General features: G+C 44.3%; 1 protein-coding gene across 3 annotated transcripts in view; it reads right to left on the bottom strand.

Moving 5' to 3' along the window:
- The window catches only part of large1 (LARGE xylosyl- and glucuronyltransferase 1), a 498409-nt gene that overhangs the window by 120910 nt on the left and 360188 nt on the right, over positions 1-17311 (bottom strand). For all 3 annotated transcript variants that reach the window (XM_072552482.1, XM_072552480.1, XM_072552481.1), the window contains one exon: positions 16940-17044. In XM_072552482.1, the coding sequence (XP_072408583.1) occupies positions 16940-17044 (105 nt within the window). The remainder of the gene's footprint in view (positions 1-16939; positions 17045-17311) is intronic.

The raw sequence follows: 17311 nt of genomic DNA, 5'->3' as shown, positions 1-17311 counted from the left end.
CACAGCCAGTGAGGCAGCATCCGAGGAACAGGAGAGTCTACATTTCCAGCGTAGGTATATCACATTCCTGATGAAGAGCTTATGCTTGAAACGTCAACTCTCCTGCTCCTCGGATGCTGCCTGACCGGCTGTGCTTTTCCAGCATCACACCTTTTCACTCTGATCTCCAGCATCCGCCGTCCTCACTTTCTCCTACTGTTTCCCGTCCACCCATAAATATTCGTTATTTTCTGTGTTCTGTGTGTATGCCAAAGAGAGAGAGAGATAGAATGGGTGTGCGGCGGTATAAGACAGAGCTTATGTGCGAATACGTGTTCTGTTCTTGTTAAAATTAAAGGTGTTACAGTGAGTCGTTTTTTTATATTGTTTGTGAAGAAACCTGATATCTTTTGCTTTTGTCCATATCGCAGTCAGAGGCAATCTGTGATTTTTGGCAGTTCCATTAGATGTTCACATCTGTAGTAATGCCTGAAAATTGCACAGTTTCATTTTCAGCATATTACCCCACTGAGTTGTGACGTGGCCTTTAGGACTGTGAAACGATGAGATGGGATAGACATAGAGAAGGGGTTTCCATGTGTCTGGGAGAATATCAACACCAGAACATCAGACATTAAACCATCATCTGACAAGGTGGAAGGCTCCCACTACTGAATTGATTAATGAATTGTGACGCTATCCTCACTGTCACAGAATACAATTAATAGATAAAACACATAGTTACACTTAAACAACGAATAAAGGAAGATACAGTGGAAGGGCACGTTGATGGGGAGAGGTGAACTAGGCTAGTGGAAGCTTGGGTGCAGCAGTGACATTAGAACTGAGCTTAGGGCTATTTCTGCGCTGTGGTAAATATTGCTGCATAATATTCTCGCCAAACTTAATGCAAGACTAAATTATTCAACCGAGGACTTCTTTTCCCAGAAGATGCCGCTGCTGATTTGCCATGTCAAGGGATGAGCTGAAAGCACACTGGGTGCCAGAGAGGAGCTTTACGTGCCACCTTGACAATGCTCATCTTGTACATCCAGTCGATTCAAACTGACAGTTGACTGAAACTGGAAGAAACAGGGACGTTAACCTTTAGATCCTCTGGGAGGAGCAGAAAGGAAACATGAAAGCAACATTTTGAATACGTCTGCCTTCTGTCTCTGTTGACAGCAGATTAAAGACAAAATTCCCTTGTGTCTACACAGTACGTGAGAAGTCCCAGACTTGCTCACTCTCCAAAAGGTACTCTTGTAAAATCAAAGAACCATGGCTGGTTTGCAGTCTCCAGCATTCCGTCCCTTAAAACAAGGGTTTTAACCAGCCCTCATCCACTCCGTTACTAAAGACGTTGTGATCGCTAATCCCTTGTGGTAAATCTGTTTGGTCAGGACTTTGCAGAAAAGCTTGCTACCCACTTCCACTACTGAAACGTCAGGGCTGAGCCACCTCTATTTCACTGGATTTTATAACCATCAGACTGTCAACTGGCCTTCATCCCCCGAGGGAGAATATCCTGTCACCGGAGGCTGTTGGCCAATCAGAGGGTCTGCAGAACTCCAGTGCCAACAGCACCACTGGGAGCTGTGGTCACTGCTGGCTCTGTAGATTGTCCCCAACAGTAGTTTCCAATGGAACTGAATGAGAAGCTAAGGTCAGGTGTTTTGCAGGGCACTGGTCTGGTGAAATACCAGCAGTGGCCAGAAAGGGTCTGGAGGGCCATACCGTTGTTAGGCTAATTGCCACATTCTCTTATCTGGTTAAAATGTAGAAGCAGGCAGGCAACAGGCATGAAACCTCCACCACAGCACAAATGGTACAGCCCCACTGTCTACTGACCATCTATTAGGAGGATGAGGGGACTGTGTGTAAGGTCCACACATTGAATGTCAATAGACCATTTTGTTGCAGACTATGCAGGTTTTGTGTGCAAACACCTGTACTGTTTGATAAGCTGAAGCCCATACACATACAAATATTTTCTTTAATGTTTTGCTCACAGATAAGATTGAATTGTCTCCTGCTCAACATTCTGTCTGCCCTCCAAACACCTCCCCGGGAACCCTGCCTGCAATCGCTTGGTCTTTAGTACACTTTATCTGATGACACTCTGCGGCAGACACACAGCTGCAAGCAGTTTGTGACTTTTCCTCGAGGAAAGCCGTGTGCTGGTTGTTCACCTCCTTCCATTCCCATTAGCTTGACTCTGCTCCCTGACCATCTCCAACATTACCAAATCTGAACTTCCACCTTGATTGATTTGTCTCAATCAATAATCCTTTCTCACTTTGAACATAGAACATTACAGTGCAGTACAGTCCTTTCAGCTCTCGATGTTGCACTGATCTGTGGAAACAATCTGAAGACCATTTATCCTATTCTCGTCCATATGGCCTATCCAATGACAATTTAAATGCCCTTAAAGTTGGCGACTCTACTACTGTTGCAGGCTGTGGGTTCCACACCCCTACTACTCTCTGAGTAAAGAAACTATCTTTGGCATCTGTGCTGTATTGTTCACCCCTTAATTTAAAGCTATGTCCCCTCATGCTAGCCATCACTATCTGAGGAAAAAGGCTCCCACTGTCCAACTTACCTAACCCTCTGATTATCTTATATGTCCCAATTAAGTCAACTCTCAACCTTCTTCTCTCTAACAATAACAGTCTCCAGTCCCTCAGCCTTTCCTCATAAGACTTCTTTCCATACCAGGCAACATCCTAGTAAATCTCCTCTGAACCCTTTCCAAAGTTTCCACATCTTTCCTATAATGCGGTGTCCAGAACTGTACACAATACTCCAAGAATGGCTGGACTAGAGTTTTGTACAGCTGCAGCATGATCTCAGTTGTGAAACTCAATCCCTCTACCTATAAAAGCTAATACACCGTATGCCTCCTTAACAACCCTAATCAACCTCGGTGGCAACTTTCAGGAAGTTATGTACATGGACACCGAGATCTCTCTGCTCATCTACACTACCAAGAATCTTACCGTCAACCCAGTACTCTGCATTCCTGTTGCGCCTTCCAAAGTGAATCATCTCACACTTTTCCATGTTAAACTCCATTTGCCACCTCTCAGCCCAGCTTTGCAGCTCATCTATGTCTCTCTGGAACCTGCAACATCTTTCGTCACTATCCACAACTCCACTGACCTTAGTGTCATCTGCAAATTTACTAACCCATCCTTCTATGCCCTCATCCAGATCATTTATAAATGGACCCAAAACAGATACTTGCAGTACCCTGCTAGTAACTGAACTCCAGAATGAATATTTCCCATCAACCACCACCCTTATCCCATATTTTGTGCAATAGCCTACCATGGGGAACCTTATCAAATGCCTTACTGAAATCCATCTACACCACATCTATCGCTTTACCCTTATCCACCTGTTGGGTCACCTTCTCAAAGAATTCAATAAGGTTTGTGAGGCATGACCTACTCTTCACAAAACCATGTTGGCTATCCCGAACCAACTTATTCCTTTCCAGTTGATTATAAATTTTCTCTTTTATAACCCTTTTCAACACTTTACCCACAACCGAACTAAGGCTCACAGGTCTATAATTTCCAAGGTTGTCCCTCCTCTCCTTCTTGAACAAGGGAACAACATTTGCTATCCCACAAGTCTTCTGCCACTATTCCTGTAGACAATGACGACAAAAAGATCAAAGCCAAAGGCTCAGCAATCTCCTCCCTGGCTTCCCAGAGAATCCGAGGATAAATCCCATCTGGCCCAGGGGGGTTTATCTATTTTTACACTTTCCAGAATTGCTAACACCTCCTCCTTATGCACTTCAATCCCATCTGGTCTAGTAGTCTGTTTTTCAGTATTCTCCTTGACCACAGTGTCTTTTTCTGGTGTGAATACAGACGAAAAGTATTCATTTAGCGCTTCCCCTATCTCCTCAGCCTCCACACACAACTTCCCACTAATATGCTTAATTGGCCCTAATCTTACTCTAGTCATTCTTTTATTCTTCATATACCCATAGAAAGCTTTTCTTTGATCCTATCTGCCAATGACTTCTCATGTCCCCTCCTGGCTCTTCTTAGCTCTCTCTTTAGGTCTTTCCTGGCTAACTTGTAACTCTCAAGCGCTCTAACTGAGCCTTCACATTTCATCTTAACATAAGCCTTCTTCTTCCTCTTGACAAGAGATTCAACTTCCTTAGTAAACCAAGGCTCCCGCACTCGACCACATCTCCCTGCCTGACAATTACATGCAGTAGCTGTTCCTTGAATAAGCTCCACATTTCAATTGTGCCCATCCCCTGCAGTTTCGTTCCCCAATCTATGCATCCTAAATCTTGCCTAATTGCATCATAATTGCTTTTCCCCCAGCTATAACTCTTGCCCTGTGGTATATACCTATCCCTTTCCATCACTAAAGTAAACATAACCGAATTGTGGTCATTATCACCAAAGTGCTCACCTTCCTCCAAATCTAACACCTGGCCTGGTTCATTACTCAGTACCAAATCTAATGTGGCCTCGCCTTTGTTGGTCTATCTACATACTTTGTCAGGAAAACCCTCCTGCACACATTGGACAAAAACTGACCCATCTAAAATACTTGAATTATAGTATTCCCAGTCAATATTTGGAAAGTTAAAGATTCCCCCATAATGACTACTTGTCACTCTCTCCGCTATGCTAACCTTTCTTCTACATCTCAGGAACTATTCGGAGGCCTATAGAAAACTCCCAACATGGTAACCTCTCGTCTCCTGTTTCTAACCTCAGCCCATACTACTTCAGTAGACAAGTCCCTAAACATCCTTTCTGCCACTGTAATACTGTCCTTGACTAACAAAGCCACATCTCCCCGTCCATCTTTTATAATGTTCTCTGTTCTTACTGAACCATCTAAACCACGGAACCTGCAATAACCATTCCTGTTCCTGCTCTATCAATGTCTCTGAAATGGCCACAACATCGAAATCACAGGTACCAACCCGTGCTGCAAGTTCACCCCCTTAATCCAGGTGCTCCTGGAGCCTACCAGTGTGCAGTCTGGAAGACTGGCAAATCTTTGTTTTGTTTTTAAACTTTCTCTTTATTCCAGACTTCCATGTTGGCCTGAGGGAAGAATTTGGACTATAGCTTTCTCTGGCTCTCACTATGTCAGATTTCTTCTCAAGCAAAAAAATGTATATAATACTGACTGAGCTTCTGTGCAATCTGCACTCCCAACACGAATGAACTTGGAATCTTTACAACAATGCCTTCCCACCATGCCTTTTAATCAATACTGAATTGTCTTTTAAGTTTTCTGCCTGATGTATTAGAATGTATCTCCACTTTGTCTTGCTTTATTCTTACTTTGCCATTAGCTTCAAGTTTAATGTTTTGCCCTGGGAACATGCTTAAACACTACCAAATGTAGACTGCGGGGTTATTCTGAAGAAGAACACAGAACTGTCTTTCCTGAGTCAAATAGAACCATACACATGATTGTAACTTGTCACTGAGTGAATACTTTAGCAAAGGCTTATTCACAATCTATGCATTTCAACATGCAGCACCATTCCACGCTGGGTCAAGTGGTGGTATTAGAGTGTGCTCGATCCTATCTTCACTCCTTAATATTTCAAATTCTTCTGATATGAATCATGAGCCATTATCTGACACTAACTCCTTGAACAATGCATAAATTGCAAATTGGTTTCTCAAAATCTCAATTGTTTGGCATTTGAGGTACTGGGCAGTGACATACATTTATCATAAAATCCCTACAGAGTAGATGGAGACCATTCAGCCCATAGAGTCCCACACCACCCCTCCAAAGAATATTCCACCCAGTCCCACTCTTATACTATTCCTGTAACTCTGCATTTCCCCTGGCTAACTCACCTCACCTGCACATCCCAGGGCAATTTAGTACAGACAGTCCCACCTCACCTGCACATCTGTGGACAGTGGGACGAAACTGGAGCACCCGGAGGAAACCCATACAGACACGGGGAGAATGTGCAAACTCCACACAGACAGTTGCCTGAGAGTGGAGTTAACCCTGGCACTAACCACTGTGCCATCCTAGTAGAAAATGCCACTCTTCAAAGCATTCAATAGGTACTGATTCCTATACTTTTCTTGTGTTTCATTGTGGTTGGACCACTTCTGAATCGTGAATTTGCTTCACAACTTTTCACCAAGTGTTTCAATATCTCGACCTGCAGATACCAAACAAAATCCACTTTTCCCATCAAACTATCAGCATCTCCCTTGGTTTTACTTTGGAACCATTTTAATTCCCTCTGATTTACTTGCGTGCTTTCAATTATTAGTCCCTCTTTTCTAGAGAAATCCTGTCCAATTTGCTTATCTATCTTAAGCCCCATGCCCCCACACTGTGAATTGTTGCTCTGTGCCACCTAGTGATCAGTGCGCAGTACAACAACTGGCATCTTTCAAACTGATCAGACACCTCAATCTCCAAACGTCCCTTTTATCTTCCCTTTTCAAAAATTGAAACAAAACAGTTGAAGCATGCTTCTCCAGCACCATCTCCTTTTATTTCTTCTATTTACACCTTTAATAGAATGACTACAGTGTGGAAACAGGTCCTTTGGCCCAGCAAGTCCACTTGGACCCTCCAAACCGTAACCCGCCTAAACCTGTTCTCCAACCCTATTATGCTATATTTACCCCTGCCTAACGCACCTAACCTACACATCCCTAAACACTATGGGCAATTTAGCTTGGCCAATTCACCTGACCTGCAAATGTTTGGATTGTGTGAGGAAACTGGAGCACCCAGAGGAAACCCATGCAGACACGGGGAGAATGTGCAAACTCCACATAGACTGTCGCCCAAGACTGCAATCAAACCTGGGTCCCTGGTGCTATGAGGCTGCAGTGCCAACCACAGAGCCACTATTTTGTCACCATCCATTAAGGAAGGATATGTTGGCTCAATGCTTGATTTGCATCTGATTGCTTGTAGGCTGCTGTTAAATGTGGGGAATATATATTGGAGTCATTTTCTTTGGAGTTATTTTGCTTTTGGCTGTGCTAAAAGAGTTAAGTTGGAATGGCCCCAACCTGTGTAATTCTATTACTTTTAGTACAGACTAATCTCTTAGAATTACAGCACAGAAACAGACCTTTCAGTCAAACCATCCATGCCAACCAGATAGCCTAAATTAACCTAGTCCCATTTTCCAATATTTGGCCCATATCCCTCAAACATTTCCTTTTCATCCACCCAGCCTTCTAAATGTTGTAATTGTACCAGCTTCCAGCATATCCTCTGGCAACTCTTTCCATACACGTACCACCCCCTGCCTGAAAAGGTTACCCCTCTGGTCCCTTTTAAATCTTTCCCCTCTCATAAACCTAATTTTGGAAACAATTCTAATTTTGATTTTCCCTGCCCTGGGGAAGAGAGCTTGGCTATTTCACCCGATCCATGCCGATTATGATTTTATTGATGTTCAATTCTACTGGGAGAAGGAGGATTACCAATACGTAGTTTTGGGATTTGAAGGAAGAGTTGAAGTCAAATGTTTGGGCCATCCTGTTTGAGTTTACTGTTTTAAATGATGGCTGTTACGTAATTAAATTGGAGTTAGGCTATCGTGACACCAGTCAACTGGCAGAACCATACATACCCTGGAAATAGAGTCATAGAGACATACGGCATGGAAACAGACCTTTCGGTCCAACCCGTCCATGCCGACCAGATATCCCAACCCAATATAGTCCCACCTGCCAGCACCTGGCCCATATCCCTCCAAACCCTTCCTATTCATATACCCATCCAGATACCTTTTAAATGTTGCAATTGTACCAGCCTCTACCACTTCCCCAGGCAGTTCATTCCATACACATACCACCCTCTGTGTGAAAACGTTGCCCCGTAGGTCTCTTTTATATCTTTCCCCTCTCACCCTAAACCTATGCCCTCTAGCTCTGGACTCCCCCACCCTAGGGAAAAGACTTTGTCTATTTATCCTATCCATGACTCTCATGATTTATAAACCTCTACAAGGTCACCCCTCAAACCTCCGACGCTCCTGGGAAAACAGCCCCAGCCTGTTCGGCCTCTCCCTATAGCTCAAATCCTCCAACCCTGGCAACATCCTTGTAAATCTTTTCTGAACTCTTTCAAGTTCCACAACATCTTTCCAATAGGAAGGAGACCAGAATTGCATGCAATATTCCAACAGTGGCCTAGCCAATGTCCTGTACAGCTGCAACATGACCTCCCAACTCCTGTACTCAATACTCAGACCAATAAAGGAAAGCATACCAAACCCCTTCTTCACTATCCTGTCTACCTGCAACTCTACTTTCAAGGAGCTATGAACCTGCATTAACAGGTCACTTTGTTCAGCAACACTCCCTAGGACCTTACCATTAAGTGTATAAGTCCTGCTAAGATTTACTTTTCCAAAATGCAGCACCTCACATTTATCTGAATTAAACTCCATCTGCCACTCCTCAACCCATTGGCCCATCTGATTAAGATCCTATTGTAATCTGAGGTAACCTTCTTCACTATCCACTACACCTCCAATTTTGGTGTCATCTGCAAACTTACTAACTGTACCTCTTATGCTCGCGTCCAAATCATTTATATAAATGACAAAAAGTAGTAGACCCAGCACCGATCCTTGTGGCACTCCACTGGTTACAGGCCTCCAGTCTGAAAAACAACCCTCCACCACCACCCTCTGTCTTCTACCTTTGAGCCAGTTCTGTATCCAAATGGCTAGTTACCTCTGTATTCCGTGAGATCTAACCTTGCTAATCAGTCTCCCATGGGGAACCTTGTTGGACGCCTTACTGAAGTCCATATAGATCATGTCCACCGCTCTGCCATCATCAATCCTCTTGTTACTTCTTCAAAAATGAATCGAGTTTGTGAGACATGATTTCCCACGCACACAAAGCCATGTCGACCATCCCTTATCAGTCCTTGCTTTTCCAAATACATGTACATCCTGTCCCTCAGGATTCCCTCCAACAACTTTCCCACCACTGAGGTCCGGCTCACCCGTCTATAGTTCCCTGGCTTGTCCTTACCACCCTTCTTAAACAGTGGCACCACGTTAGCCAACCTCCAGTCTTCCAGCACCTCACCTGTGACTATCGATGATACAAATATCTCAGCAAGAGGCCCAGCAATCACTTCTCTAGCTTCCCACAGAGTTCTCAGGTACACCCGATCAGATCCTGGGAATTTATCCACTTTTATGTGTTTCAAGACATCAGCGCTTCCTCCTCTGTAATATGGACATTTTTCAAGATGTCACCCTCTTTTTCCCCACATTCTATATCTTTCATGTCCTTTTCCACAGTAAACACTGATACAAAATACTTGTTTAGTATCTCTCCTATCTCCTGCAGCTCCACATAAATCTTTGAGGGGCCCTATACTCTCCCTGGTTACCCTTTTGCCCTTAACGTTTGTGTAAAAACCCTTTGGATTCTCCTTAACTCTATTTGACAAAGCTATCTCATGTCCCCCTTTTTCCCTCCTGATTTCCCTCTTAATTATACACCTACTGCCTTTATACTCTTCTAAGGATTCACTCGATCTATCCTGTCTATACCTTACATATGCTTCCTTCTTTTTCTTAACCAAACCCTCAATTTCTTTCATCAACCAGCATTCCCTGCACCACCAGCCTTGCCTTTCACCCTAATAGGAACGTACTATCACTGGACTCTCATTATCTCATTTACTTAGAATCCCTACAGTGTGAAAACAGGCCCTTTGGCCCAGCAAGTCCACCGACCCTCCGAAGAGTAACCCATCCAGACCCATTCCTTTATTTCTCTACATTACTCCTGACTAATGCATCTAACACTACAGGCAAGTTAGCATGACCAATCCACCCAACCTGCACATCTTTGGATTGTGAGAGGAAACCAGAGCACCCGAAGGAAACCCACGCAGACACAGGGAGAATGTGCAAACTCCACACAAACAATTGCCCAAGGCTGGAATCGAACCCGGGTCCCTGGCGTTGTGAGGCTGCAGTGCTAACCACCGAGCCGTGCCGTATTTCTGAAGGCTTCCCATTTTCCAGCCGGCCCTTTACCTGCGAACATCTGCCCCCAATCAGCTTTGGAAAGTTCTTGTCTTATTCCGTCAAAATTGCCTTTATCCAATTTAGAACTTCAACTTTTCCATCACTATTTTAAATCTAATAGAATTACGGTCACTGGCCCCAAAGTGCTCCCCCACTGACACCTCAGTCACCTGCCCTACCTTATTTCCCAAGAGGAGGTCACGTTTTGCACCTTCTCTAGTAGGTACATCCACATACTGAATCAGAAAATTGTCTTGTACACACTTAAGAAATTCCTCTCCATCTAAACCCTTCACACTAGTCTATGTTTGGAAAGTTAAAATCCCCAACCATAACCATCCTATTATTCTTTCAGATAACTGAGATCTTCTTACAAATTTGTTTCTCAATTTCCCTCTGACTATTAGGGGGTCTATAATACAATCCCAATAAGGTGATCATCCCTTTCTTATTTCTCAGTTCCACCCAAATAACTTCCTGGGTGCATTTTCAGGAATATCCTCCCTAAGCACAGCTGTAATGCTATCCCTTATCAGAAACACTACTCCCCCTCCTCTCTCACCCTCCTTTTTATCCTTCCTGTAGCATTTGTATCCTGGAACATTTATGCTGCCAGTCCTGCCCATCCCTGAGCCAGTTTTCTGTAATTGCTATGATATCCCAGTCCCATGTTCCTAACCATGCCCTGAGTTCATCTGCCTTCCCTGTTAGGCCCCTTGCATTGAAATAAATGCAGTTTAATTCATTAGTCCTACCTTGATCTCTGCTTTGTTCCTGTCTGCCCTATTTGACTTGCCCCTTTTCAGAACTATACCAGTCTCGGATTGATCTCTTTCCTCACTAACTCCTTGGGACCCACACCCCCACCTTACTATTTTAAATCCTCCTGAGCAGGTGCAATACAGGTGCAAGCAGTCCTTGTACAGGTCACTTCTACCCCAAAACAGATTCCAATGATCCAAAAATGTGAATCCTTCTCCCATACACCAGCTCCTCACCCATGCATTCATCTGCTCTATCCTCTTATTCCTGCCCTTGCTAGCTCGTAGCACCAGGAGTAAACCAGATATTACTACCCTTGAGGATCTCCTTTTTAAATTCCTGCCTATATTCTCCCTTCAGAATCTCATTCTTTTCCCTAATTCATTGATTCCAGTATGTACAACGACCTCCTGCTGGCCCCTCTCCCCCGTGAGAACATTCTAAATCCTCTCTGAGACATCCTTGATCCTGGCACCAGGGAAACAACACACCATTCTGCTTTTTCACTGCTGACCACAGAAACATCTGTCTGTGCCTTTGACTAACACAATCGATCTCTTGGAACCCAATGTACCCCTCATTGCATTACAGCCAGTCTCAATATCAGAAACTTGGCTGTTCGTGCTACATTCCCCTAAGGATCCATCACCCCCTACATTTTCCAAAACAGCATACTTGTTTGAAATGGGGATAGCCACAGAAGACTCCTGCACTACCTACCTACCTCTCTTACCTTTCCTGGAGTTAACCCATCTATGTGACTGTATCTATGACATTTCTCCCTTCCTATAACTGCCATCCATCCCACCCCATTGCTCTTATAAATTCTTTATTGCCTCTAACTATCGCTCCAACCAATCCATTCGATCTGTGGAGCAAACTGCTCACACAGCTTAATATTCAGAGAATCATAGAACTCTACAGCATGGAAGCAGACAATTTGGCCCATCAGGTCCCCGATCCACCGAAGACTATCGCTTCCAGGCCCATTCCCCTACCCTCCCCTTTCCCATGGCTAACCCACCTAGCTTTCACATCCATGGACCCGACGATCAAATTAACATGAACAAACCACCTAACCTGCACATCTTTGGACTGTGGGAGGAAACCCATGCTGAAAACATACAACAGCAACATTGCAGAGGATTTCACCGCACATAAGATTTGGATACACCTGCCTGATGTTTGATGCATATCAATGTGGCCTGGTTGGCAGGGCATGGTTGATGTTGATGTTAGCTAGGGTGTGTGGGTGCTTTGGGATGAATGAGTGTGATTTGGTGTACAAGTAGATAGATTGGTGTGAATGTATATAATGTGGATGCACTGTATGTGGGTGCGTGTGTCAGAGACAGAGAGAGTTCGTGTGTGTCTCTGCGTGTGTGTATGTGTGAGAGAGAGGGTGTGTGCATGTGTATGTGTTTAATGTGAGGTGTGGTATTTCAAGTGGGTGCAGAGGGTATTTGGGGAGAGTGCAAAGTTTGGCCTTGTTTGGTGGTTTAGTGTGGAAGGGAGGGGTTTAGTGTGAATCAGTATAATTTACTGTAATCCTTCTGAATTAAAACCCCTTCTCCAGATACTGCTATTCCAACAACTAATTTTCCCAAGGTGTTATTCTCTTTGCTTCATAAAATGCAACTTGTCCAAAGCTTGTCTTTTCCCTCCCTGATTCCATCCTCATTGACTCCCACAAGAATGGCGTCCCCCAATGTATGATAGCTCCATCTTTACTCATACTCTCAAATTCATCCATTAATTCCAAGATGTCCTCCCGTATTGTACACACTTCTGAATGGCCTGCTCCCATAATTCCTATCTGTCCTTTGTCACCTCCTCCTTTGGTTGTGGCTATTTCTGAGAGAATCCTCAGTCCTTTCTTGATATTTCATCGCCCACCAACACCTCAGATGTTTTTAAGGATGTCCAAGAATGTAGGGAGGCTGTGGAGAAGGTAGCACTGACGGGGAATACTTGCGGACACAGAGATGGGTTCAAGTGTGTATACTTCAACGCAAGGTGTATCAGAAATAAGGTGGGTGAACTCAAGGCGTGGATTGGTACTTGGGACTACGATGTTGTGGCCATCACGGAAACGTGGATAGAAGAGGGACAGGAATGGTTGTTAGAGGTTCCTGGTTACAGATGTTTCAGTAAGATTAGGGATGGTGGTAAAAAAGGAGGGGGTGTGGCATTGCTAATTAGAAATGGTATAAAGGCTGCAGAAAGGCAGTTCGAGGGGGATCTGCCTCTGGAGGTAGTATGGGCTGAAGTCAGAAATAGGAAAGGTGCAGTCACCTTGTTGGGTGTTTATTATAGGCCCCCCAATAGCAGCAGAGATGTGGAGAAACAGATTGGGAAACAGATTTTGGAAAGGTGCAGAAGCCACAGGGTCGTAGTCATGGGCGATTTCAACTTCCCAAATATTGATTGGAAGCTCTTTAGATCAAGTAGATTGGAGGGGGGGCGGTGTTTGTGCAGTGTGTCCAGGAAGCTTTTCTAACTCAGTATGTAGATTGTCCGACCTGAGGGGAAGCCATATTGGATTTGGTACTTGGTAACGAACCGGGACAAGTGATGGGCTTGTTAGTGGGTGAGCATTTTGGTGATGGTGACCACAATTCTGTGACTTTCACCTTGGTTATGGAGAGAGATAGGTGCGTGCAACAGGGTAGGTTTTACAACTGGGGGAAGGGTAAATACGATGCTGCAAGACAGGATCTGAGGAGCATAAGTTGGGAGCATAGGCTGTCAGGGAAGGATGTCATTGAAATGTGGAACTTTTTCAAGGAACAGATACGACATGTCCTTGATATGTATGTACCTGTCAGGCAGGAAAGAGATGGTCGTGTGAGGGAACCTTGGTTGACGAGGGAGGTTGAATGTCTAGTAAAGAGGAAGAAGGAGGCTTACATAAGGTTGAGGAAACAAGGTTCAGACAGAGCGTTGCAGGGGTACAGGATAGCCAGGGATAGCTGAAGAAAGGGATTAGGAGAGCTAAGAGAGGGCATGAAAAATCTTTGGCGGGTAGGATCAAGAATAACCCCAAGGCCTTTCATGCGGATGTGAGAAACATGAGAATGACAAGAACGAGGGTAGGTCCGATCAAGGACAGGAGTGGGAGACTGTGTATTGAGTCAGAAGAGATAGGAGAGGTCTTGAATGAGTACTTTTCTTCAGTATTTACAAATGAGAGGGACCGTATTTTGAAGACGAGAGTATGAAACGGCCTGGTAAGCTAGAGGAGATACTTGTTTGGAAGGAAGATGTGTTGGGCATTTTCAAAAACTTGAGGACAGACAAGTTCCACGGGCCTAGGATTATGTGGGAAGCAAGAGATGAAATTGCAGAGCCATTGGCAATGATCTTTTCGTCTTCACTGTCAATGGGGGTGGTACCAGGGGACTGGAGAGTGGCGAATGTTGTGTCCCTGTTCAAAAAAGGGAATAGAGATAACCCCGGGAATTAAAGGCCAGTTAGTCTTACTTCTGTGGTAGGCAAAGTAATGGAAAGGGTTTTGAGGGATAGGATTTATGAGTATCTGGAAAGACACTGCTTGATTAGGGACAACCAGCACGGATTTGTGAGGGGTAGGTCTTGCCTTACAAGTCTTACTGAATTCTTTGAGGAGGTGACCAAGCATGTGGATGAGGGTAGAGCAGTGGATGTAGTGTACATGGATTTTAGTAAGGCATTTGATAAGGTTCCCCATGGTAGGCTTATGCAGAAAGTCAGGAGGCATGGGATAGTGGGAAATTTGGCCAATTGGATAGAGAACTGGCTAACTGGTCGAAGTCAGAGAGTGGTGGTAGATGGTAAATATTCAGCCTGGAGCCCAGTTACAAGTGGAGTTCCACAGGGATCAGTTCTGGGTTCTCTGCTGTTTGTAATTTTTATTAATGACTTGGAAGAGGGAGTTGAAGGGTGGGTCAGTAAATTTGCAGATGATACGAAGATTGGTGGAGTTGTGGATAGTGAGGAAGGCTGTTGTCGGCTGCAAAGGGACTTAGATATGATGCAGAGCTGGGCTGAGGAGTGGCAGATGGAGTTCAACCCTGTCAAGTGTGAGGTTGTCCATTTTGGAAGGACAAATAATAATGCGGAATACAGGTTTAATGAAAGGGTTCTTAGTAAGGTGGAGGAGCAGAAACATCTTGGGGTCTATGTTCATAGCTCTTTGAAAGTTGCCACTCAGGTGGATAGAGCTTGTAAGAAGGCCTATGGAGTATTATCGTTCATTAGCAGAAGGATTGAATTCAAGCGTCGTGAGGTGATGTTGCAGCTGTACAGGACCTTGGTAAGGCCACATTTGGAGTACTGTGTGCAGTTCTGGTCGCCTCGCTTTAGGAAAGAAGTGGAAGCTTTGGAGAGGGTGCAGAGGAGATTTACCAGGATGTTGCCTGGAATGGAGAATAGGTCGTACGAGGATAGGTTGAGAGTGCTAGGCCTTTTCTCATTGGAATGGCAAAGGATGAGGGGTGACTTGATAGAGGTTTATATGATGATCAGGAGAATAGATAGAGTAGACAGTCAGAGACTTTTTCCCCGGGTACAGCAGAGTGTTACAAGGGGACATAAATTTAAGGTGAAGGGTGGAAGGCATAGGGGGGATGTCAGGGGTAGGTTCTTTACCCAGAGAGTGGTGGGGGCATGGAATGAGCTGCCTGTGGGAGTGGCAGGGTCAGAATCATTGGTGACCTTTAAGCGGCAATTGGATAGGTACATGGATAGGTGCTTAAGCTAGGACAAATGTTCGGCACAACATCGTGGGCCGAAGGGCCTGTTCTGTGCTGTATTGTTCTATGTCTATGTTCTATATTGGGCAATATAGTCAAGTGCCAGGGATTTTTGTGAAAAACCCTGATGAATACAATCATGAGGGAAAGCTTCGAAAAAATGTGCCCCGCTCATCAACTCGAGATCAAAAAAATCTCTCTGTTTATTCTTTCTCTTGATATTTGCATAAATTTAACCTGGAAGTTGGAAGTTTTTTGAGTTTACACCCACACACCACCATGAAGATGAGCCATTAAATTTATACACTATTTGCTTTGTCAGTGGACACAGAAGATCACAGCTCATTGCAAGGAGGAGCAAGAGGTGCCCTTCCCTCCATTATAGATAGTATTCTACACTCAATAACATCAGTAAAACAGATGACCCACCCGTCTGTCATATTGCTACCTGTGGGAGCTTGCTGTGTGCAAATCGGCAGCCAGGTTTCCTATCTTACAACAAGGGCTTACATTTTTAAAACCACTTAGTTGGCTGTGGAGTGAATCTTGAAATATGCTGGGGACGTGCAAGTTGCGACATAAATGCAAGTCTTTAAATGATTTTCTGAAGCTTTCTAATGCCATCTGGGACTGGAAAGAAATCAGCGTTTCTCTTTTACCCTGATGTGATTGCCTCATTCTGAAATCCTGCTTTTACACAGGCAGGTAAACATCATACCCTGAGGAAATGTTCGTTGTTCCCTGTACGGGGAAATCAGGACTGTTAAAACCTTTCCTGTTCCGGAGTTTTAGGGACATGTGTCAAAAAGGAGAGAAGGGTATCTCCACTTATAGAATCATAGAATCCCTAGAGTGTAGAAACAGGCCATTCGGCCCAAAAAGTCCACACTGACTGTCCAAAAAGCAACTCACCCAATCCCAGTAACCCTGAATTTCCCATGGCTAATCCACTTAATTTAGGCATTCCTAGACACTATGGGCAACTTAGCATGGCCAATTCACCTAACCTGCACATCCTTGGACTGTATTATGAAAGCAATGTCAGAAGCAGAGGGGAATGGAGTAAATGTGGCCTTGTAGATACCTAGGAAGGGATGGATTGCAACCCTGAACTCTGTGCTACTCATCAAGCCACCACCTCACATTTAACCTAACTATTAAACTGTTAAAAAAGAAACTAGGATTGCAATTATAAAGTCTAATATTGATCTGCTCTATAATTAGCACAGCCTGAATATTGAACTAAATTTGGGATTTGTGTTAAAGAAACGGTTCAGCCGTATAGGCAAGATGTCACAGTTCAAATTAGCTTCGACGAGATACAGATCGGGACACTGGCAGTTGAGACAGAATAGGGCTGGAAGCAAAGGCCTGGCCTTTGTGAGTCCACTCAATTACTTACCAGTGTTGTATCCTCGACTGAGCGCTGGCCAAGGTCTGTGATTCTTCCACAAGTTCCCAAGGTACCAATCACTCTGGTTCTCGACCAGTCCAAGAACTTGCTGACCTGTGAACGAGAGGACAGGGAAATGTTACCCTGAGACCAGCTGCCCATCTCCACAGCTCTCCCTGTTACTACTGCCTCTGTACAATCACTCAGACTTGTGGAGCGATGTGACACACCCACATAAGTCCTTCTCTAGGTTAAGGACATGGATTGTGCTGACTAACCAAACTTACTGAAAACAGACCTGAAACATTAATTCTGATTCTTTGTCTCTCTCCACAGTAGCTGCCAAGCCTGCTGGGCACTTTTTGGATTTTATTTCTGATT

This window comes from Chiloscyllium punctatum, chromosome 32 (genome assembly GCF_047496795.1).
Source record: "Chiloscyllium punctatum isolate Juve2018m chromosome 32, sChiPun1.3, whole genome shotgun sequence".
NCBI lineage: Eukaryota > Metazoa > Chordata > Chondrichthyes > Orectolobiformes > Hemiscylliidae > Chiloscyllium > Chiloscyllium punctatum.
This window is presented reverse-complemented; position numbering and strand designations above follow the sequence as displayed.